Source organism: Amphibalanus amphitrite, unplaced genomic scaffold (genome assembly GCF_019059575.1).
Source record: "Amphibalanus amphitrite isolate SeventyFive unplaced genomic scaffold, NRLGWU_Aamphi_draft 000268F_arrow, whole genome shotgun sequence".
NCBI classification, from domain to species: Eukaryota; Metazoa; Arthropoda; class Thecostraca; order Balanomorpha; family Balanidae; genus Amphibalanus; species Amphibalanus amphitrite.
In genome coordinates this window covers 524246-546453 of record NW_024881763.1, presented here as the reverse complement: position 1 = coordinate 546453, position 22208 = coordinate 524246, and the positions used below count along the sequence as shown (strand labels likewise).

The 22208-nt window shown below is 57.1% G+C and overlaps 3 protein-coding genes across 8 annotated transcripts in view; 1 reads left to right on the top strand and 2 right to left on the bottom strand.

Annotated features, from left to right (window-relative positions):
• Positions 1 to 1690, bottom strand: part of LOC122386970 (catenin delta-2-like) — an 81255-nt gene extending 79565 nt beyond the window's left edge. For 3 of the 5 annotated variants that reach the window (XM_043376745.1, XM_043376747.1, XM_043376746.1), the window contains exon 1: positions 1478 to 1674. The gene's annotated coding sequence lies outside the window, so the exon portion shown is untranslated. Of the gene's footprint in view, positions 1 to 1477 lie in introns of all 5 variants that reach the window. The other 2 variants (XM_043376741.1, XM_043376743.1) reach the window with 2 other exon arrangements.
• A 499-nt stretch (positions 1691 to 2189) lies between these two features.
• Positions 2190 to 9780, top strand: LOC122386969 (phosphoglycerate mutase 2-like). Its single transcript, XM_043376739.1, has 6 exons — positions 2190 to 2980; positions 4346 to 4578; positions 5568 to 5710; positions 8294 to 8342; positions 8682 to 8796; positions 9230 to 9780. Exons 1-6 carry the CDS (start codon positions 2689 to 2691, stop codon positions 9352 to 9354), a joined length of 957 nt encoding a protein of 318 aa, XP_043232674.1. The 5' UTR covers positions 2190 to 2688; the 3' UTR covers positions 9355 to 9780.
• Positions 9781 to 11649: 1869 nt separating this feature from the next.
• Positions 11650 to 22208, bottom strand: part of LOC122386955 (M-phase inducer phosphatase-like) — a 58605-nt gene continuing 48046 nt past the window's right edge. Inside the window, exons 1-6 of one of the 2 annotated variants that reach the window (XM_043376710.1) lie at positions 20423 to 20562; positions 14510 to 14734; positions 13783 to 14245; positions 13372 to 13642; positions 12954 to 13122; positions 11650 to 12733 (exon numbers count right to left, since the gene is read on the bottom strand). In XM_043376710.1, the coding sequence (XP_043232645.1) occupies positions 12286 to 12733; positions 12954 to 13122; positions 13372 to 13642; positions 13783 to 14245; positions 14510 to 14734; positions 20423 to 20478 (1632 nt within the window). In that variant the 5' untranslated portion in view covers positions 20479 to 20562 and the 3' untranslated portion in view covers positions 11650 to 12285. Of the gene's footprint in view, positions 12734 to 12953; positions 13123 to 13371; positions 13643 to 13782; positions 14246 to 14509; positions 14735 to 20422; positions 20563 to 22208 lie in introns of those variants that run through there. The other variant, XM_043376709.1, reaches the window with a different exon arrangement.

Below are 22208 nucleotides of genomic sequence, written 5' to 3'. Positions count from 1 at the left end.
CTGAAGCGTGTTTTACATTTTGAGGTCAAGTATAATAATTTTCGCCTGGTTATGAAGTTTCATACTAGTGACACCAAATGCTGACATATGCAAGCGAACACGCGGACAGTCCCGAGGTAATTTTGTTGACTTTTGGTGTCGGGGCGGACGACCGCGTGGAACGTCAGTGATTTTACCGAACTATTGTTGTAAACTCAGTTTCAGTGGTTTAAAATTATTCAGCTGTATTTTATCAGCCTGGAAAGACTATTTTATTTGGATGCTAGCTGTTTAGCGTTGTTTTATAAGGAGCGTCATGAGCGTGGTTTTTGTCTTCCGTGTTTCTAAGCATGATCGTTTTGGAGGAATTTCTCTTATATAGGTCGCTCTGTGTGGCTTATTTATAATTTTTATGCTGATTTCGATCATTCCTCGTGCCCATCCTACCGGGCCTTTTGCCACTTACACTCATTAAGAAAGGAAAAAACTAGATTTTCATTGGGAGTAGGTGTTTTGAGGGTGTAACCTATTCATCGTTCCCATTTTTGGATACTTCCTTGTGCTCATCAACTATCGGTGATTAACAGACAGGTGCTTGACATGTCTCCACCCTCGGCGCGGACGGTGGATATAGGTATGGAAGACCTTGCTGAACATTGCTGAGCGGAGGGGGGCGTGCCCGCTGCGAGATCGACGGGAATAAAAGCGCAGAAGACCGGGCGAAACATGCGACGGTCTTGCCGGAAAGGTCATCTGATGATTGTTGCGTTAACAATAATTTGCGGCGTTGGACGTGATGCTTGTTAATGAAAAGAGCCCCTGAAAGGCGTTGGTGAAATTGTTCCCAATTTTGAGTACGCCGTTCCCATAATAAGGAACGCTTGCAGCGCCAGTGTACGAGAGCATTCCCAAATTTGGGCTCGCGGCCCGGATGATGGACTGCTTTAGAAATAGGGGAACGATTTGAAACTACGATGGGCCTTACAATATCAAACTCTTTCCCAACAATATTGAGACAAATATCAGGCAGTTCACAATCGTATAATATTTTTTGGACGTCATTTAACGGTTCTTTTTCTTGTTTTATATAATGCCTACATGGCGTTCCCATATTTGGGTTTATTGTTCCCAAACATGAGAACGAAAATGCGTTCCCGAAAATGGGTACGCTTGACCATAGTTCCGCCTACTGACTTATTAGGAGATCACAACACAAATTGTCACACTTCTTAATTGTAATATTTCTAATTGTTGTAGCTTGAAAACTAGATGACAATGTAGGCTATGATTTAACTTTTTCGGTAATTCAGTGACGCTCATTGCTGCAACCCCTGAGGGCACCTACCTCGAACGGCAACCATCATTTGCAGTCTAGTATACCCCTGGCCCTACCATCACAATAAGACATCAAAGGTTTGAAAGTTAATAAAATGGTAATTCTATGTCTCTTGAGTGAGCCATCAACTCTCAAACTGAAATGCAGCGATTATGTACTTACCTACCAGCAATCATCCCAGGAGTGCCGCATTGAAACGCCTCAATCTGTATCGACCCCTGTCACTGCAGCAATTCGTTCGCAAACATCGACGGTTATCACTGAATTTCGCAACATACACAAATCCGATTCACGGTTGTTATCTTTGGCCTTGATCCCAATACAATTTTAAATAACTGTCAAAGAAACAACACGGCACCACAATTACCGCAACGCCTGAAGGTCATGGAAAACTGTCATCAACTGGAACGAAAATGAGGCAAATGCAGCGCACTGCAATCATGGCCGCCACATAGAATTTGTGTGAAGGGAAATTTTGTTGGATTATTATTTCGTCGGATAAATCAGCAATACCTCTTCAAAAATTATAAATAATTTATTTTTTGTCTTTGAAGAGTAATTCTCCTCGATTTCTATAAAAGAATGCAACGGGATAACCTACCAAAATAAGTACTAATGCTTCAAACTATGAACACCAGAATGCAGCACCATACGGAGGCCCACCGGCATCCACCGGGCACAACCGGGCAAAAGGGGTTCATTTGCCCCGCGTTCGATGTCTCTCGGACGGCGAAGATTCTACGTCGTCCGGCCAATCCCGTTCAAGGTCAGTGGGGGCTCGGCTGCGGTTGTGGAACGTGATTGGCCGGACGGCGTAGAATCTTCGCCGTCTAAGAGACATCGAACGCGGGGTTAAGCTCATCGGATCTATGATCGGAATGCAGTTTATTTTTCACCACCCAGACAATCAGCATTGTTGGAAGCGTCCGTCCACAATCCACATGCTATATCGCGGATTTTTATGGCATAGGTACAGTTAGTGACGTGTTCGGCTATAGAACGCGCGTCGATTAGAACCATACTACAGCCAAGGCCGTACTACAGCGAAGACCCATTTTCCTCTCAGGCCCACCCAAAAGTTCTTGTGCCAATTGAAAAAAGATATTTCCGAAAGATTGAATCATATAAGTCCATGAAAACGACATCAGCTGAATCTGAATGTGTAAGAATCTTGAGTTGAATCACGACTTCTTAGCTAGCTAATATTTCATAAACTGAACAGTGATTAGTGAACAAATCAATAATTTATTATATAGTATTTTGACATGCTTTAGATTATTCTGAAGACCGTGTCTGTCTTTCTTTGTTTAACCAAGCGCTTAGCAGTAACTTAGCACCAAAAAAATCCTTTTGCTTATTTTTGCAGTGTTTTAATGCACAGGCTCTGGGTATCTTCGCCCTTGAGGGATCAGCTGAAGGTCGTCGCGCGAGGTTTCGGTCGTTGCGGTCGTTGGATGCGATTTTCTACCGGATATTCAAAAGCATTGCGGTCTCCGGTTTGCAGTGTTTTGGTTGACACTCGCTCATTTTCCTATTTAGCTAGAAATAAGACAGAGGTAAATATGGGCAAAACACATAAAATTGTAATGATTCGTCACGGAGAGAGTGAGTGGAATCAAGAAAACAAATTCTGTGGATGGTATGATGCCAACCTTAGCCCGAAAGGTAAGACACTTGCTATACGTAATTCCATGATTTCCGTCATATGACTTACAACCAGTATAGCGCCTTTTGGGGCGACTAACGGAGCGAGCGAGGGGTGAGTCTTGCACGTGCGAAATTTCGAGGGGGTACCTCCAACTGACTTGTGCACGGCACCCTACTGACCGGTTTCTAGCGATGTGCCAAATTTGAGCACAATCGGCCCAGCCGTTCTCGAGATCTGGGAGCGGCACCCTGCACGTGCGCACGTGCAAAATGGGTCCCAACTGACTTGTGCACGGCACCCTACTAATTCTGGTCCGTAACCGTGTACCAAATTTGAGCGCAATCGGTCGAGCCGTTCTCGAGATCTGGAAACGACCCCTGCACGTGCGCACGTGCAGCAGCACCCCAACTCTGGCACATGGATATGCAGTGCCTAGTGGGTGCCTACCTACATGCCAACTTTCAGCGCAATCGGCCAAGTAATTACCGAGATATTGCAACAATTACAAAACTGACACCTCTTCGTTTTGCACGTGGTACGTGCATAAGGGGTCACCCAAATGCATCGGGAATAGTCCAATACTTGGTAGAAGGAATGAAGCTACCCTACAAAAATTACCGCATGTAAATCAGTCAAGTGGTTGCTGAGATATGAGCCTCGCAAAAGCGTCCCCACGGCCGGCCGGCCGGCCGCTCATACTCAGAAATTTCCGTTAATCTAAGGAAAGACTACGCTCGCTTCGCTCGCTCCGTAATCATCTTTGATGCAAACTCTAACCCAGGCAGTGCCAAGTTCAATGGGATCACATGTTAAAGGAAACAGTTCACTTTCTTGAAATTAGTATTTTGCTATTGATTTATGATTTTTTATGCTCAAAATGATCATGAAATAAAATAAAACCTTTTTGTAAAAACAATTTTTTCGATATATTAATATAGGACGAACTATATTCTACGTAAAATAATGTTTGACGCGGAAGCTTATTACGCGTTGACCAATCATATCGCGTAGTTCAAACCTACGCATACTGCATTGGCTGTAAGCAGCATGCTGATTGGCTGACGATGACGTGGCTGCATTCCTGTGCAAGGCACACATTCCTCTGCAAGGCACTCTTTTCGGAACGGGAAATGGAATATCTTCGTCTAGGGTGATCATTGAGCCGTAAAAGCTCCTGATTTGTGCTAGTCTCAGCTCAAGCTACGAAACTGCTATTCCAGTTCAAAACCCCATGTTAAAAGTGAACTATTTCCTTTAATGTGTGGTTTGTGAGTTATCAATTCAAATTAGGTGCCCACAGTTATCACTTATCAGTAATTTAAACTGATTATTTGAAGGCCGCACATTGAGCCTTTTGTTGCTGCGTCCCTCATTTTTGTCAGGCATCGAGGAGGCCAAGTCAGCAGGAGAGGCACTCAAAAAGGCACAGATGAAATTTGACATCGCACACACATCTGTCCTGACCCGTGCCAACAAGACGCTGGATACCATTCTTGAGATCCTGGGCCAGAAGGATATCCCCATCAAGAAGACATGGCGCCTGAATGAGCGCCACTACGGCGGGCTGACCGGTCTTAACAAGGCGGAGACGGCCGCCAAGCACGGCGAGGAACAGGTAAATGGAGGGGGTGATGATGCCCAAGCTGAAGTGTCCAAAATGTGGCACACCTAAACCTGCAGTTTCTAGGAATCAGTAGCGGTGGAACACCTTCAATTAAGGGGGCACTGCCGACTTTTGGTCCCATTCTTTCCATGCAATGCCCATAGGGCTAATGTTAAAATGCCAAAACCAAAAGGGAGCACGATGCCCCGGTGCCCTCCCCGTTCTGCCGCCTATGCTAGGAATGTGAAGTTGATCCTGAAAATAATCGTAAAGCTGTTAGTATCCTTTTACTGGGACCATGGGCCACTTAGCCACAGGCCCACAAGATAGATGAGATGATAAAATCATTACAAATGTTGATTTGTTTTAAGACCCAGAGATATCAAGGTATACTTACAGATCCTTTCACACAGGGAGGTTTAAAAAGTGCTGCATTTCAACAGCATCTAAGGGATTGCTTACATATCTTCCTGATAAGGTACCTGGTTTTCTTTGATAGGGAGCCTTTGATGCTAGTGTTGATTGCAAAAGGGGCAGATCGGTGAGGGTGGAGGCACAGGTTCTGGGCAGATCAGAGCCACATATGCCTGGGGAAAGGTACCATGCCATTGTACAATGGCTCTTGATAGCTGTTGCTGTGGAAATGTGCCAACATCATTGTTCACCATTCTGTGGCTGTAGCGGGGTGGTGGGAGAGGAGGGACTCTTCATACTGCATTCAGCCTCCGCGACAATCAGTGTCGTATAGAAAGAGTTTGGGAGGCGCATTTTCCGGCCAAACGTCTGTCACTTGCGATCGGCCAAGTCCCCGTGGTCCTGTACCTACTGTGGGGCCTGACGGGCGGCCAAGTCCCCTTGGTCCTGCATCTACTGTTGAGTCTGACGGGCAGCCAAGTCCCCGTGGTCCTGCACCTACTGTGGGGCCTGACGGGCGGCCAAGTCCCCGTGGTCCTGTACCTACTGTGGAGTCTGACGGGCGGCCGTGTGTCTGTGCCGGCCAGGTGAAAATCTGGCGGCGCAGCTTCGACATCCCACCGCCGCCCATCACGCCCGACAACCCCTACTACAAAGTGATCCTGGAAGACCCGCGCTACAAGGACGGGCCCAGCAAGAGCGAGTTCCCCATGTTCGAGTCGCTCAAACTGTGAGTTGGGGCCATTGCTAGTGGGCAGGGGGCTGATGTACTACAGTAATTAAACTAACGGGTGGTCGGTATGAAACTGGATAAAGTTTGAACAGCTAGTGCGCTAAATGTATCAAGCATTGCGTTATCGTGCCTAGTTCTGAGCACCCTCGGCCTAGTGGATCTGAGACACTGGACCTCGGTAAGCCGCCAGACGCACGCGCTGGCAACCCCGCTATTGTCTTTCGCGGCACCTCCGGGTCGATGTGACGCATGGATTCTCTGCTTCAAATGTGCGTCTCAGCTGACCTGGCACCTTCCCCTATACACGTTCTGTTTGATAAGCCCCCACAGATCCTCAGTGGGCCCAAGCTGAAGGTACACGGCGGGTTCATGTCACGTGCTACTAAGGGCACCCCAGCCTCCTCAAGAAGTTCGCGGTCTGAAGCGCGTGCTGTGAAGGTTGCAAGGTCGGACCAAAAAGGAACCAAAGTTTTGTGCATTGAGTCTCGATGAATGGTAACAACACTCATTCAGACATTCAGACACTTTTCATAGTAGGTACACTTCACTCGTTACTTTGCCTGTGCTAGGCAAGCAACTGGACACGTGATCCCTCTCGGACCCATGGGCATTGCCAAACGGGCATCGTGGGTGGGTACTTGCTCCCAAGTCGAAGGTGAGACCCAGCCCACATCTGGAAGAGTGTCTCCATCAGCTGAGGCAGTAGCGGCGGAACACCTTCAATTAAGGGGTGTGGGGGGGGGGCATTGCCGACTTTTGGTCCCATTCTTTGCATACAACGCCCGTAGGGCTAATGTTAAACTGCCAAAATCAAAGGGGGGCACGGTGCCCCGGTGCCCTCCCCGTTCCGCCGCCTATGAGCTGAGGTGTGGAAGTCGACCAGCTAGGAAGGCATCTGGCTGCCGCTCTAGGTGAAGTAAGCTTCATTATCTATAATTACGTTTATGCTTTTGCTGCCCTTCTTTGGACCCTGTGACAGCGCAGGCGGGTTTTCTGCTCACGAACTTGTGACTCCGTTGCCTGGGGAGACTTTATTTTATTTCTGTTCTTGGTTCCTGCTTCTTCAGGTATTAATTGGACATGTGTTTTGAAGATCCCAAAATTTCTGGCCAGAATTCGCTGGGAGAACCCCAGCTTTTCGGTGGCAGTGCTGCTTTGATTCTTCTGGAGCTGGATGAGCATTTTCTCGGTGATCTTGCTGGCTGTTCCCACCATGTGAAACATCTGCAAGTCCTCAGAACTTATCGATGAGCATTTTTGACCTTAGCACCCAGAGGTGCATAAAGGTTTTTGCATTTTGAGTTTTTTTTTAATCTTCGAACAGGTCCCGGAACGCTTGCGGACTTGACGGCGCAATGTTTTCCACTAGTTGCTGGTAGAAAGTTGAAGGCTGAGCTACTATTATAAAACAACTGAAAGTATTCACCTGCCAAAAATCATTAAAATCCATCCATTATTGGCGAGATTATGCTCAATCTAATTTTGTTCAGTTTCGTGCTGACCACGTTACAAGCACAATTAGAAAATACAGGGTGATCGAAAAAAAAATGTCACCCCTAACTTAAAATCTGTATAACTCGCGACTGGTAGGTCGGATGACTTCGCGCCAGGCAGCATCGGAAAGAGTAGGCAATTTCTTTTCAATTGAATGTATTCATGATTGTTTTCTATTCCAAATCATGTCCCCATGGGCTCAAAAACCAGTCAATGTGCGGCTTTCACGTGAAACGAAATTCACCGAACGGGATCGGACACCGCTGAACGAGAACAATGAGTAGCGTAACTCAATATGACACACACCTTACACATTACACATGGAGCGTATGTTGTTCACTGCAGACTGTTCCTCAGCTGACCTTAGACTCGTTTCTCAGCTGACCTTAGATAAGGAAGACCTTATCAGATCTTCCTTGCAAACATGCGGCCTCATTATTCACAAATTCGCCGGTAACTAGCGAAACATTGCGACAACCTGCACTACCGGATTATCAATTTTATGCAGCAGTAACCATGGGAACAGTTAAGAAAAATGCTCACGTGAGCTGTCACGTGAGCTGTCAGATCAAAAACTCTGTCAAAAGTACAAATTTGCACAACCAAACTTTTGAACACGCCAAATCGCGTCCTTAACGTACTTTTTGAATAGCTACATCTTCGTTTGCGGCATAAACCATGCATATTTACATCCATTCGAAAGGAAATTGTATGCTCTTTCCAATGCTGCCTAGCGCAAAGTCGTACGACCAACCAATCGCGAGTTATATGGCTTTTAAAATAGGGGTGACACTTTTTTTCGATCACCCTGTAGTATGTTACTCGTCGAGCCAAAGGCGAGACGATTGACGTATTATTATTTTTGCGAGTGATTTTATTGTTTAATTCCGTGACAGCGTCGAGTGTAATGCAATGCAAAGTGTAAAATATGGTAAATTATTATAGAATGTTCCACTTTCGAAGAATAGTATAAAAATGCTACAAATGTTATCGTCCTTTCACTGGTTCTCGATGTGCACATTGTTGCGTTCGAATCCCCAGCTGTAGACGAGGATGAGAATGCGGCGTGGCTGTGCCCCTTTTCAGGACGATTGAGCGGACGCTGCCGTACTGGAACGACACAATCGTACCTCAGGTGGGTGGCTGGTGGCGCGGCGGGCCGACGGGCCGGCTCGGCGCTGGGCGGGCCGGTGACCGGTCACGGCCGCCGCGGGTATTCGGGGATGGTTTCAGGGAGCGTGGGCAATCACCGGAGCTCAGCTGATGTGCAGTCAATGGGAGGGAGAAGTGTGCCTCTCAATCGTGATTATTTGTTTAGGATTGTGCGGTCCGTCCGTTTGCCGTGTAGCAAGTGTCTCGGGGCAGTGTTACCAGCGCGGCCGCCAGGTGTCTCTGTGGGCCGTCCGTGCGCGCCGTCCTCCGCCACTAGGTAGGTGACTGACTGGCTGACGTGCTCCCTTGGCACACGTCGCAGATCCGCCAGGGCAAGAGCATCCTGATCGCCGCCCACGGTAACAGTCTGCGAGGCATCGTCAAACACCTCGAACAAATGTCCGACGAGGCCATCATGGGTCTCAACCTGCCCACGGGTGAGCGGGCACCGCGGGCTGCCGGCCGAGACCGGGCCGACGTGCTGTGACTTAGAACGGCGCCTAACTTATATTCTTTCTCCGTTCTTTGTATGTTTTAGGCAGTTTCGAGAGCGCGTTTTAATTTGTCTGATTATGTATAGAACAGAAATGATAGATGGATAGCACGTTTTAATTCGTGTGTATATTTGAATAGTACCTGCAAAAAGGTTAAATATGGATAGATGGATTGTACAAGAATGCCATCAGCTGCCACGTGTTCTATTTTTAGGAACGAGCATGTTGAAAGGAGGAACCCTGGGGGTCCGCCTCTGGGAAATAACATTTCATTGTCACTGTCGTTCCGCTCATTGTGTTCCGTCTGCGCCGTGAGCGCCCATGTGTCCGCCTGGTGAGCTGGTCCCTCTCTGAGCCCCGCCCCGCCGTCCGGCAGGTATTCCGTTCGTGTACGAGCTGGACGAGCACATGCGCCCCATCAGGAAGATGCAGTTCCTCGGCGACCCGGAGACGGTCAAAAAGGCCATGGAGTCGGTGGCCAACCAGGGCAAGGCCAAGTGAGCGGCCGGCCTGCGCGCTCTAGTCACTGCTGTGGACGGCGCGGCCCTCCCGCCCCCGTGTGTGGCGCCCGCCCCGCCAAAGAGGTGGTGTCCACTGGGCGTCTGGCGGCGCCGACGGCAGCGGACTCTAAATTATTGCCGACAGTCGCCGTGATAAGTGTGCAGTCACGTTTCAGTGTTCGCGTTATTTGCGGAAGCGGTGAAGTTTCAGATGTGTAGCTGAATTGGATGTTGCTGCTAAATTGAGGATGTTTTTATTGCCTCGGCTTAGCGTGAAGACCCCATCCTTTGATGTACTCTGTTGGCTGGCTGGATATGGATGCCGATTTAGCCGATTTACACTTACCACAGCGTATACACCCAGTCTGTGTTGTTATCGTTGGACAAGATAATAAATTGCAGGTGACAGCCGACATCTACTGATTTACGTCTTCTTTACACGCCTCCCGTGCCCTCGGCGATGTGGTTCTTTGACCTATATTTCTGGTATTAGAGGAAAACCGAGATGCCGTGGCTGAAGCGTGAAGCGATGACAAAGTGAGTCGGAATTATGAAAGCCATTGAGTCTGGTTTTCGTACCTGCGTTGATGGCACAGTGGCGACCAGCCGACCACGAGCCAGGGCGGCGAATTGGCCGCTGGGTGTAGTATGAGTTCGCCGCTATGCCGATAGGGGGCACCACTGCGGTCGACTGCGGTTATTTGGACTGGAGACGCTGCGCCCTGCGGTACAGTAGTTCTGCTTCTCCTAGCTCCGGGCGCCCACCTACTACTTCGCCAGAAGTTACGGTGGCTCTTTAACTTGTATACCGAGTGTATCACCGCGGTCCTGGTGACGAAATCCGCATTCAGCCAGATCACCGCTTGTTAGCGAGTCTTCAAGCCCAAATACGTAGTACGTGTAAAAATCCGCATACATATACATGCAACGGGGTGAAATCCTCATTTTAACCCTCGCATGTGTAGGGGGGGGGGGTCGGATGGACCCCCCCCCCCATGGTTTTTCGCGAATAACTCGCGTAAAAAGCGGCCGATCGCGACGAAACTTTCAGTACCCTCGCATTGATCAATTTTACACCTACCCTGAAAATTTCATGACCCTGACCCCAATGACCTTTGACCTGTGACCTCTTTTCCGAGACCATGTTTGGCCGGAATCGCGATTCCGCGTATGTCGGCTCGCATTAGCCGCGCGTTTGCAAGCTTTTCGTGGTTTCAAACGTTCAAACATGTGATTTGATGTTGCTCCCATGCATTAGGGTGGGTGTCAAGGTCACCTGAAGGTCAGGTCAGGTCATTGACCTTTGGTGACCTCGGTTCACTTTTTCGAGTTTTACATGTTTCTAGGCTAGTTTTTGGAGCTGAATTCGAATTTAGCAACCATTTGAACATTTACGAAGTAGTTTTGGTGACTTCGTAACATGTTACGAAGCTGTCAGAGGCGGTTGACACGTAATACTAATACCCGTCACGACGCCTACTGGTTGACCTGACCTGACCTGACCCGACCTGGTCTAAATGCTTAAAGACATCATCTGTGATCAAAACTAACACGATATTCGTGATCAGCACCCCGAAAAACCCCTTAGCAGCCACACTTTACGACTTTCTAACAGGTCCCGATTTTCCCGACCTTGGGTCATTGACCTGACCTGGAAGGTCAACCAATGACCTAGGACCTTAAAATTGGGTATCATCGGCTTCCTCTCGTCACGGGCAACACGCTCGTTTTTTCCGCGAAGCTCTAGCTCGATCAGGGGCCAAACGGCAAGGGGGGGGGTCCAACCGACCCCCCCCCCTACACATTAGAAGCTGGAAAACGCCGCACACATGCGAGGGTTAAACTTGCAAAGATAGCTCCGTTTACCCAATGCATAGACGGGTAACTCTTCATGTCATGATTACCATATTTCGAGAGCTCGATTTGCAAAAGCCAAGGAACGCTCCCAAAATGCCAGCGAGTCGCCTTTTGGGCGACGAATGAACGAGCTCAGTACAGAGCCTACCCGTGCGCACGTGTGCAAGCGGCAACTCCCACCGACTTCCGTGGCTCACCGTCCTAACCGCCCCCCCCCCCCCCCCCCCCAACGGAGCACCGAAGTACAGTGCACTCGGTCCGGCGGTTCTTGAGATGTCGATGCAGTCCCTGTACGTGAGCAGTTGGGGAGGCATCGCCCGGTAGGGATATGTCCCGTCTCACGGCGATCCCACCAATCATTGCCAAGTTACTGTAAACGGAACAATACTGACACTCCTAAGCCACGACTCGGTCCCCTGCTGACATCCAAACGCCGCTCTGTATCTGTGTGTGAGGTACGCGAATTTATTCCTATAACGGCGCTCGGTCCGCCAGCGACGGAGCCGCGTAACAGAATCAAACACGGACGCGCTCAAGGCGCCTGAATTTCCACTGTTCCGCCGCGGGCGGCGGGCAGTGCTCAGAGATCTGTCTGTCGTCCTCACACCCGGCGCCCAGACCGCACGCGGCCGGCGCACACACTGCGCCGCGAATGCCCTGTCTGTCGGGACGCTGCGGGCGGGCCGCCGGCCGGCACGGCGGCACGGCTGGGCGGCCCTCCGGACCGCCGGCAGGCCGCCCGGTCCCTCTCAGTCGCATACATAAAACAGTCGCCGTGCCGACGGCGGCGCTCAGCACCCATCAACCAGTCGCCAGTCAATCAATCAGATCATAGGCCTAACTAAGCATGTCGCGGCGCACTACTACAATGCCTCTGACAGTGAGCGTGGGGTGTCGGGCCGGAGCCGTCTATAGATTTGTGGTCCCTGCTGATCTGGCGACACGGGCCGGCGACGCGCCACTTTGGTAACAGCTGATATCACACACGTCAAGCACGGGGCGGCGGCGGCCGGCGCCTCTATTGCACGGCGGCACACGGCGCCCGGGCCGCTACTCGTCTCTAGCCGCACTCCCATCACGAGAATATGCGCTTGGAGACGCCCCGCGCCCGGCTGTCGCCCGCCCAGGACTTGGATTTGGCGCGGAAGTGCTTCAGGTCACTCTCGTGCCCCTCCTTGTTCATTGGTTTGTACGTGCGCGGCTCGCACTGTTCCAAGTGCCGCTCGAAAAACTTTTTGTAGCCGCCCTCGAGCAGGTAGATTTCCGGGTAGAGCAGGGCCGGGTAGGTGGCCTTGTTCAGCTTGCGGTCCTGCTCTCGCAGGAAGCGGTACATGCTCGGCCCGCGCTCCGACGAGAACTCGCAGTGGAACACCACGATGTGGCGCTTCTTGTCGGCGATCTGGTCGGCCTCGGAGGGTGGCGGCAGCGCGCGCCGGTTGGCCAGCAGACGCTCGTGGATGCCGTCCCTGGTGTACAGGTTGACGGCGCCGCGGATGTGGCCGCCATCAAACTCGTACGGGTACCTGGCGGAACGGGCAGAGCGTGTCACAGGGGGGAACAGGCCGACCTGAGGCGGGTAACTCCGGGAGAGGAGCCATTCAACGGTCAGCTGTTACAGCAACAACAAAAAAAAAACAGCCGTTGGTCCCAGATATCTGCAGAGGAACCGACCACTGGCCACTTTGAAACGGTTGAAATACCAGGAGTCGCCCGCCCACCCGGCGCCGCCGAGCCGCCGCTTACCTGCAGTCGACAATCTCGAACGACTCGACCACGTGGTTAAAGTGGCCGTCCATGAGGCGCGCCAGCGTCTCGCCGCTGATGGCCTTCAGGTCGTTGTTGCGCGAGGTGTGCACCAGCGGCAGCACGTAGGGACGCGTGCTGTCGCCGATCAGGTCCGGGTCCTGGCACGCTGAAACAGAGCGCCAGCCGCCGGTCAGGTGTGCGCTCAACGGGACAGAAACGGCAAGTGTGCATCGTACGAAATACAACACTTCAACGAGCAACGATAAATCGATACTGAGTGATTTTGAAAACTAAACTTCAGTTACATTTGAACATAAAGCACTAATTTCATTCTGTACATCCCGGCACCCCAGTCGCTTCCCACAGCCTAAAGTCCGCCTCCCGCCGCCTCCGTCTGTCCGTCTCACACACTCACATCGCTGGACGGCCCGTTTGATGGTGGCCTCCGACTCGGAGAAGCACCGCTGCAGTGGCCGCACGCGCTCGCTGACCGGTGTCAGCCGGTGGCTCTCCGACCGCTGCAGCTCGAAGGCGCGCGGCGGGGACGGAGACGGAGACGGAGACGCCTCGGCCAGCGAGCAGAGCCGCTTACGGGTGGGCGAGCACGGCTCGTGGGCGGGCGGCTCGGGCCGCTTGAACTGGCCCACCCGGCCGGGCACCGGCACCGGCATCCGGTCCGTCAGGGTCTGGGGGAGACACGGAGACGAGCGGTCAGAGCGGGCTGCATCAGCTACATCATTAACAGGGGCATGTCAGAGCCGACTTCACTGAGCGGACGACAGCAAACATCAAGTCAGCCCCTCTGCGGACGGCCGCCGGCACTCACCGCGTGCGCCCTGGCGGCGTCGGTGGTCGGGTGCTCGACCATGGAGAGGAAGCGCCGGATGGGCGGCCGCCGGTGCGCGGGCTGGCCGGCGGCGGCGGCGGCCGGCTCGCTGGCGGGACTGTGGAGGATGGGCGCCGAGAGGAGCTCCTGCAGGCCGGCCGGCATGGCGCTCTCGTCCATCGTGTCCAGCGCGATGGCGTCCATGAATCCGTCCGAGTCGGAGCGCTGCAGGCGCGCCGGGCTGCTGCCCGACGAGCCGGACGACGCCGACGAGCGGACACGACGCGGCGGGCGCGCCGTGGGCGCGGCGAACCGGAAGTCGTCCCTCTCGGACGCGTCATAGCCGCTGTCCTGCGAGCAAGGGTCGGCCGTCTCGGCCAGCTCGGCCTTGTGTGGCGCGGCGCGCTGCAGCTGGCCTAGCGGCAGCCGCCGCGAGCAGCCGCCGTCCGGAGCACGCGCCGACCTGGCCAGGGGAGGGAGGGTCGGTCAGACAGCTCCCCAACACCAAAAACAACCAGCACGTAGAACTGTTATGACAAAATCAATGACTAAACAAAGTTTAATGAAACAAAAGTTCAAGTAACTAGAAAACAAAAATATCATAATTTATGAGAATGATCAAACTCAGTGCGATTACAACTAATGAATTAGCATCGCCTAGGCCACCGACCCCGCCTCACTGCTCCCGTACCCGCCGTGGCCGTCCGCGGCGCCGGCGCCGCCTCACCTGTCGCTGTAGGAGGCCCGCTTCGGACTGCTGAAGTCGAACGAGCCGTCCAGCTTGGCGGCCGGCGACAGGAGCGGCGCGTTCTCCTTGTCGAGCGCGGGCGAGTCGGCCGCCGAGAGCAGCCGCTGGCGCACCGGCAGCGACCGGTTGCGACGCAGCGGCGCCGGCCGGCCGGCCGACTCGGGCGTGCCGCTCCACTCGTCCAGAGAGACATCGCGCAGCAGCCTGACGGACAGGGAGACGAGGGGTTAGTACACGGCAGACGGACCTCGTGGACATCGTGCAGCGGCCTGGTAGAGAGGGAGGCACGGGGTTAGTACACGGGGAACGAGCCGCAGCAACATAGCGGGGCAAAAACACTACATACGTTCCAGGGATAAGCATGTCGTTTCCCTCCAAATGGTGTCGTTGGAAACGTAGCATTACATGCAGTGATATAAGGAAGGGCGCCATTTCCGTTCTGTCACGCCCAGCGGCCACCGCGGCAGACCGGCCGGAACCATCCCCCACGTACAGAGTAACGGTGGCCGCGCCGCCGTGTTTTCGCTGCAGCACGGCTGGGGTGCGGCGGTGCGTGTGCCGGTCGGTACGAGGAAGGGTTCGCCGCCCGCAGACAGGTGCAGCGCCACGCCCGTTGGCCAACAGATATGTCCTCCAGGTGTAACGTGCATCCAGAACGGTCACCGGCTCTGCCCGGCGGCCGCGGGAACATCGTCCGGCCGGGACACGGCCGCGCGGAGAGGCGCGTCCCGGCAGCTCTGCGGTCGCAGCGGCAGCGCCGGCCGGCTCATTACACGCCGCGTAATTGGCCCGGCCCGGTTAACTATGCATAGTCTGCATAGTCCGGAGATGGGCCGGCGCAAGATGAGCGCGTAATTGGGGCGTGAAGACACACCGGGAACAGGGCCGGCCGCGCCCGCGGCGCACTCCCACGCTGCGCTGGCCCGGCACCAGCCCGGCAGCGCGGCCGGTTCAAATCGGGCCCGGCCGGCCCATTCAGCGGCTGATCTGAGGTGATCGCCACCCACCGGCGGCGCGCTGCCTTGTCACCGTCACCGGGGCCAACAACCCCGGCCGGTACCGGCCGCCCGGGACGGCGGCACCGCCGGCGGCCGGCCCGCCGTTCTCACGTCGACCGTTTTTACCTGTGGACCGCCGCCGCGCCCGTCGGCCGTTGCGCCGCCGCCCGGCGCGGAGGCCGTCTGCGTTTCCGCCGTGTCTCCGCTGCCGGCGCGCGGCCGCCGCTGCCCCTGGCTTTTTATCACCCTCACGTATCCACATGGCCGGTAAATAATTAAAACACAAGGACATCGGTGGACAGCGCGGGAGACAGCGCCCCGGCCGGCTGCGCGGCGCCGGACCGAGGTGTCCGCCGGCCGGGGGTCCTCTCGAGCTCCACTGCCCGCCGAGGGTCCTCTGCCGCTCCGTCCCCGGCCGTGGCGCCGCCAAGGGCAGGGGTGTGCGTCGGCCGAGGTCAGCGGCGCCGGCAGCTGCGCGCTGCGCAACGCAGGAATGCGGGCAGATCACTGACGGCCGAGCGCCGGCGCCCGCTGCCGACTTAATCAAGGGTTGTATCAGACAATGAGTACCGCGGCCGGCCCGGCCAGACGTGGCAAGGCCCCGCGCCGCAAAAATCCACCACCGGAGAAAATCTGGGCACAGTTTTTTGCCCGACCTTTGAGCGCGCCGGCGCACAGAGTCGGCGCAGCTGCGCGCCGCAAAAGCCGCAAAAACGCCGCCGATGCCGACACATGACCGGCACCGTGCCGAAATCCAAGCCGCGCGCGCTGCCTCTGTCGGGCTGCCTTGGAGCTCGGCGGCCGAGCGAACTTCCGTCGGCCGGCGGCTCGGTCCGCAATTAGGCATCATTTATCGGGCGAGCGGCGCCCGGGCGGTGGCGATCGGTCCGGCCGGGCGGCGGACAGGAGCCGTGACCGCGCGGGGCGGGGGTGGTCGGTCACCGTGACCGACAGCTCCCCGGGCGGCGGCGGGGGGGGGGGGGACAGAGGCCGCTTCCTGAGGAAGTGACCGGCACCTGGAGCCGCCGTGCCGTGGCCCAGGTGCCGGCCGCTTCCGGCGCTGCCTTGGGGCGCCGCGCCCCTCCCCCGCCGCCGTTCCCAGCGGTAGGCGGTGGGAGCCGCCAGGTGACTGGCCTCTATTCCCGGCCGCCGGTGCGCCAGCCGGCGGCCGGTTCCCGCCAGAATTCCTCACATTGGCGCGCCACAATGCCGCCCGGCGCGGTGGGACGAAGCTCGCCAGCTGGGCGGCCAGGTAACAGACGCGCTCCCAGCCGCGGAGACCGGACTGGCGACTCACAGCGACCAGCGCCGACGTGACCTGCCGCCTTTGTCGGCCTCCGCCGGCCGGAGTACCCCGCTGGAGCGCGCCGGGCGGTTCATCGTCCCCCGCAGGTCGGCTGCAGCCGCGCCGAGCCGGGCGGGGACCGGCAGAGACTGGCAGAGAGGGAGCCGAGCAGAGCCGGGCAGAGACTGGCGCCGCCCGACGTCCGCGGCCACACAGTAAACGTGTCAGCGGCCGAGGTCGGGCGGCGGGCGCCGCTGACGACACGCGGCCGTCGGCGGCGGCGCGGCCCGAAGGACGGCCGCCCCATAACTCTGCCGCTGTCCGAGCGGCCGAGACGCGGCCTTCCGGTCGGCGCGGCGCACACTCGGCGCCGCGCGCCGCAGCTCCACGAGGCTCCCGAGTCACCAGTGCCGCCGTCCGTCCCGGCCGAGCAGACAGCTGAGGAGACATGAGCATTGAGCGCCGTGCGGAGCGCCGCGGCCATTGCCATGCAGGGCACTGCCCGCACGGAGAACCCGCCGCCCCGGGCGGGTCATGCAGCTGCTCCCAACAAGTGCACAGATTTACGGCCGGAGCATGACGCGCAACAGCGGCCCGTTCACTGCCGGGTACTGCGCCGCCAGCCTGGCTAGGAGCCCGGGACCGGACGGCGAACAGCACACGCTATAAGCCGTCCGTCTGGGAGCAGAATCGACCGGACCCCACGCACGCTGCTATCACCCAGGGAGCCGGCTAATCTCTATCAGCTGCTGGCCGACAGGGGGTGACGGCGCCGGTGTCGCGGGGTGCGCTGCGGCCCCGGCAGGCTATGGGGACGCGGTCCGGCCACATGCGGTCGTGCGAGGAATGCCCAGCGCCGGCGGCCGACTGACTCAGCCAGCTCGTCCCCGGCGCAGCGGGGGTCAGCGGGCGGCCAGACAGGGGGCCCCCAGGACCGACACACGAGCCGTCCCACACCGCCAACGACATCAGCGGCGACACGCTCCTAAATATAGCGCCACCGGCACGGCAGCGCTTTTTGCCGGCCGCGCTGGGGGAGCGTGTTTACAGAGCTGGTGCGCTGGTGCGCCCGTGTCAGCGTCCCGCTAGCTGGGGGACGATCGGAGGGAGCACCCCTCCAGACGCAGACCAGCGCCCGAACCGCACCGAGGGCTCTGCCGCGCGGCCCGGGCACATCCCAATCGCGACCCTCACACCAGGGTCGCCAGCAGATCGACACCCTCGGCTGCCGAGCTGACGAGCGCACATACCGACCACGATCGATCGGGGAAAGTTGGCGACCCGGCGACACAGCGCGACCCGGCGGTCCGCCCTGTCCCACGGGTCCCGGCCGCCGCCGCGTGGCCCGCGCGGGGAAAGTCGGGTGTCGGAAGGGTCGCGAAGGCCGCGGAGCTGGCTGGCGGCGCGATTGATGGCGCTGGTCGGCCGGCGGCTCGTCGATGGTGATCGATGTCCGACGAGCCGCTCCGTCCTCCCGGACCGGACCGGAATCCCGGCCGGCGCGATGGAATCCGTGATGCTCCAGTGCGGCGACCATCCCCAGCGCCCGCTCTGATCAGCTCTCCGCGGGACCAGACCACCTGCCCGCGGCCCACCACATCTCCGGCGGCGCGCACAAAGGGGCAGGCCGGCCCCGATCTGTGTTAAGGTCGCGTCTGCGGCCGCCCAGGGCCGCCGCGCCGGTTCCCAGGCCATCGCCACCGCCGGCTGCGCTGATTTCGGGCCCGTCGGCACGGCCAAACAGCGCCGACCGACGGCCAATCTGCATAAAATGGCCTAATCGCGGCCCGACGGCTGTTTTCGGCGGCAATTAGCCGCCCGGCCACCCAAAGTTGACCGCACGACTTGTTTGGGCGATCGCTCACCCTCAGGATGGATGCCGCCGCGGCCGGCGGATGCTGGCTGAATGGCACCGCGCCGGACTGCCACTTACGGCCTCTGTTTCAGAGGTGGCCGGCTGACCCGCCGATCGGCGGCGCACGCACAACAGATGCGTGTCTTGGACGCACCGCCGCCGGCCCGGCGCCGTAATTTGTCCGATTCTCTCCACACTTTCATTCGGCTCGATGGCGCGTAACAAACAAGTGAGAGGCGACTGGGGCCGGCCGGCCCAGTTTGGCGGCGCGCTGCTCTACATTGGCGCCGGGAGGGGAGCGCGCCGAGGGTCGGCCGCAGGGGCACGCACCTCTGATCGACCGCCGGCAGCTGGCCCGCGCCGCCGGCCTGCCCTTGCCGCCGGCGGCCGCCGCGGAGGGCGAAAGTGCGCGGCGGGCCGGCGATGGCTGGCTGATGCGTGGAGGGGCGAGTATGATGCAGGACTGGCGGGGCACCGGGGAACAAACAGTGCCGCTGAGGGGTCGGCAGACGGTGCCGGCGGGCAGCGCGCCCCCTCAGCGGCAGACGGTCCCCGCGGCCAGCGCGTCCCTCAGCGGCAGTGGGTGAAGGCTGCAGCCGGACCCTTCCCTCTGCCCGGCGACCCTCGGAAAGTCTTCCCGTCTGCGACGGCCGGCCAGCCGATCGGCCCCGATAGCAGTCGCCGCGGACGGCCAGCCGAAACATGTGGCCGTGCTATCTCACTGTCATATCGGGGTGGAGCGGCCGGCCAGACCGCGACCATGGCCGCAGGATCGCCGCACAGATCAGGGAGGGGCATACACTTGGACAAATTAACGGCAATTACCAACTGGCAGCATCATCAGTTCCATTATGAAGACACGACAGATAGACAACCTAGGCACTGGGAGGTGTGACTAATGAAATGGCTAAAATCAAGTACGCAGATAGTGTGTTACCGGTGCTCAAACATCTACTATGCATTAACTATGCCATCTAACATTTTATCGTGTACTTGAACCTACTAACGGGTAACTGAACATTGGACGGCAAAATGCGGAAACGCGTGGGGAAATGGCAACAAAAGATGGCAGACATGTCCGATTTTGACCCAGTGGCAAAACAAGGAGTAACAGCTTATTTCACCTAGCTTATATTTCACCAGAATCATTGATATTAAGCAAAATAATACACTTAAAGAGTGGTCATCAGCGCGGAGTAAGTCAGTCGCACCGGTCATTATCCCGTGACGTGTTCCCGATTTGGCGCCAAATGTGGGTGCCGAGATCAGCTGATTCTCCAAAGTCCAAAAGTCCAAAGTAGGCGCACCGGTCATTACCGCGTGGCGTGTTCCCGATTTGGCGCCAAATGCCGGTGCCGCGATCAGCTGATTCTGACAGCAGACGGGCGCGGAGGCGCCGACAGAGGCCAGAGTGAGCCGGAGTCGACACAGTTGTCAGGATGGAAGCCACTGAAAAACACATGTGATTCCTCCAAAGGCGCATTTCGGGGGTGCGACACCAAGTAACCCACGCTGTAAATGTAGCCACTTTTCCATATCGAAGCCTGCAGACGCCAGACTCCATACTTCAGGGTGGAGTACGTCAGTCACTGTAGGTGGAAATGCTGCGCAGCTGCTGGCCTCATCAGGCCAAGGAAGTTCGCTACCACACACCAGCGCCAGGCGCTACCCCCCCCCCCCCCCCTTCCCCACCGCAGCTGACAGGTCACCCCGGTCCCGCGGGCCGGCGGCGGCACCGGCCGTACTCTACTCACCCGATGCACCGCTCGCAGCCCGTGTTGGGGCTCATGGCCACGTCAACCCACTCCATGTCGGCGCTGGCACTGGGCCGCGTCAGTCAGCAGGCTCGCTCGGCGCCGCGCGAACCGTGCGCACCCTCCCCGCTCTCCGTCACCGACTGGCGGCGCGGCGGCCGATCAGCTGTTCGGCGCCGCGCCGCCGCCGCCGCCGCCGCCGGCCCGCACCCATTGGCCGCCGCCGGCCCGGGGCGGGGCCTGCCGCCGCGCCAACTTTGAACGCCCGTCGGCGGCGGCGGAGCGGGGGTCGTCGGGGTCGATAATCGATGGCCCGGCGGTGTCTGGTCGTCGGCAGCGGGGGTCGCCGCCCCTGCCCGTGGACTCCCCGCGCGCGCCGCAGCCCGGTGCCGTGGCAGCGCTGATTGCCCCGGGCAGGGGAGGGGATGAAGCGGCGGCCTGGCGGGTTCGGCCGACACCGGCCGGGGTTATTGACACGGGTGCTGCAGGAGGCGCGGACCGGAGCGGCGGCACGACGGGCGCTGCCGGCACAGGCTCGGCGCTCACCCGTCGGTGAATCGGTGGTTCCCCCAGCGTGCTACCGTCGCCTCTGATCTTTGTCTTGACCAAATTTCACACATTAGCGGATATTGAATGAGCAGAACCTCTAGTTTGTAGGCAGCCCTCTTATCTCCCAATTCATGTAAGCATCGATAAGGATGTTTTACCTCAAACGCGTACAAGCATCGGTTCGCCCGGAGTACACGCGTGGGTAGAGCGCATCCGTCACCTGCGCCAGCCCTCGGATCGACCACAGATTACAAAGCTTCTCAGTGTCGTCCAGTGTCCATCCAGTAACCACTTCCACCCGCTCAGTCTCGCCCACACGGCTCGTCTCCTTCCCCAGCCATCGGACACGGCTCTCAGTATCGCCCATATCGCTCAGTCTCACCCATGTTGCTCAGTCTCGCCCATTCACTCATACAGATTCCTACACACAATACATCCATCATATCATTCCCAAGCTCGTATGACTAAGTTCCCAACCATAATGCAGTCTCACGATACATCCAACTCGATCCTCTCCCACACATCGATAACAAACTGACACGATGACGAAGCTTTGTAAATACAATGCGAAAGCCCCGACCCGAACGATTTCTTGTGGAGTAAGTCATTAACATGCTATCCATCGATACTATTCCCAAGCCCGATGGCTCTCAGCCTCGCTCATAATGCACAGTCTCCCCGATATATCAATATCGCTCAATATCAGATGCCTTCATATCGCTCCTCTCGCACACATCCATCGACGCGGCTCTCGGTCCGATCCTGCCGTCTGAAGGCCCCGGGCGCCTGGTGCGCTGACGACAGCTGCGGATCTGACCGGCACGGACCCACGGATCCGCCCAAGGCCGGCGGACAGCCTCTGCGACGATAGGAGACTAATGAGAGACGGTGATTTCGGCTCGGCACGGCCCCGGGGCAGGGCATTCCGTTGACACGGGGACCGGGGCGCCCTTGGGTGCTGCAGCTGCCTCACGGCACACCGAGCGAGAGGCCCAGCCGCCCAGATAGGGCAGATCATATCACAGCACTCGCGCACGTAGGTGGCACTACATGCGTGTCTGTTGTGTAACTGCTAAGTGGTAATGACTGATGAGTGGAAAAGCGAACGCCTTGGACAAACTGTAGCGCCGTCTTTCATTAGCTTTAGCGAGGACGCGACCTAAAATGTCGCAACTGGACCATCATGGGCCACACTATTGACGGCGAGCTGCCGCCTGTCCCCGGATGGACCTGGCTG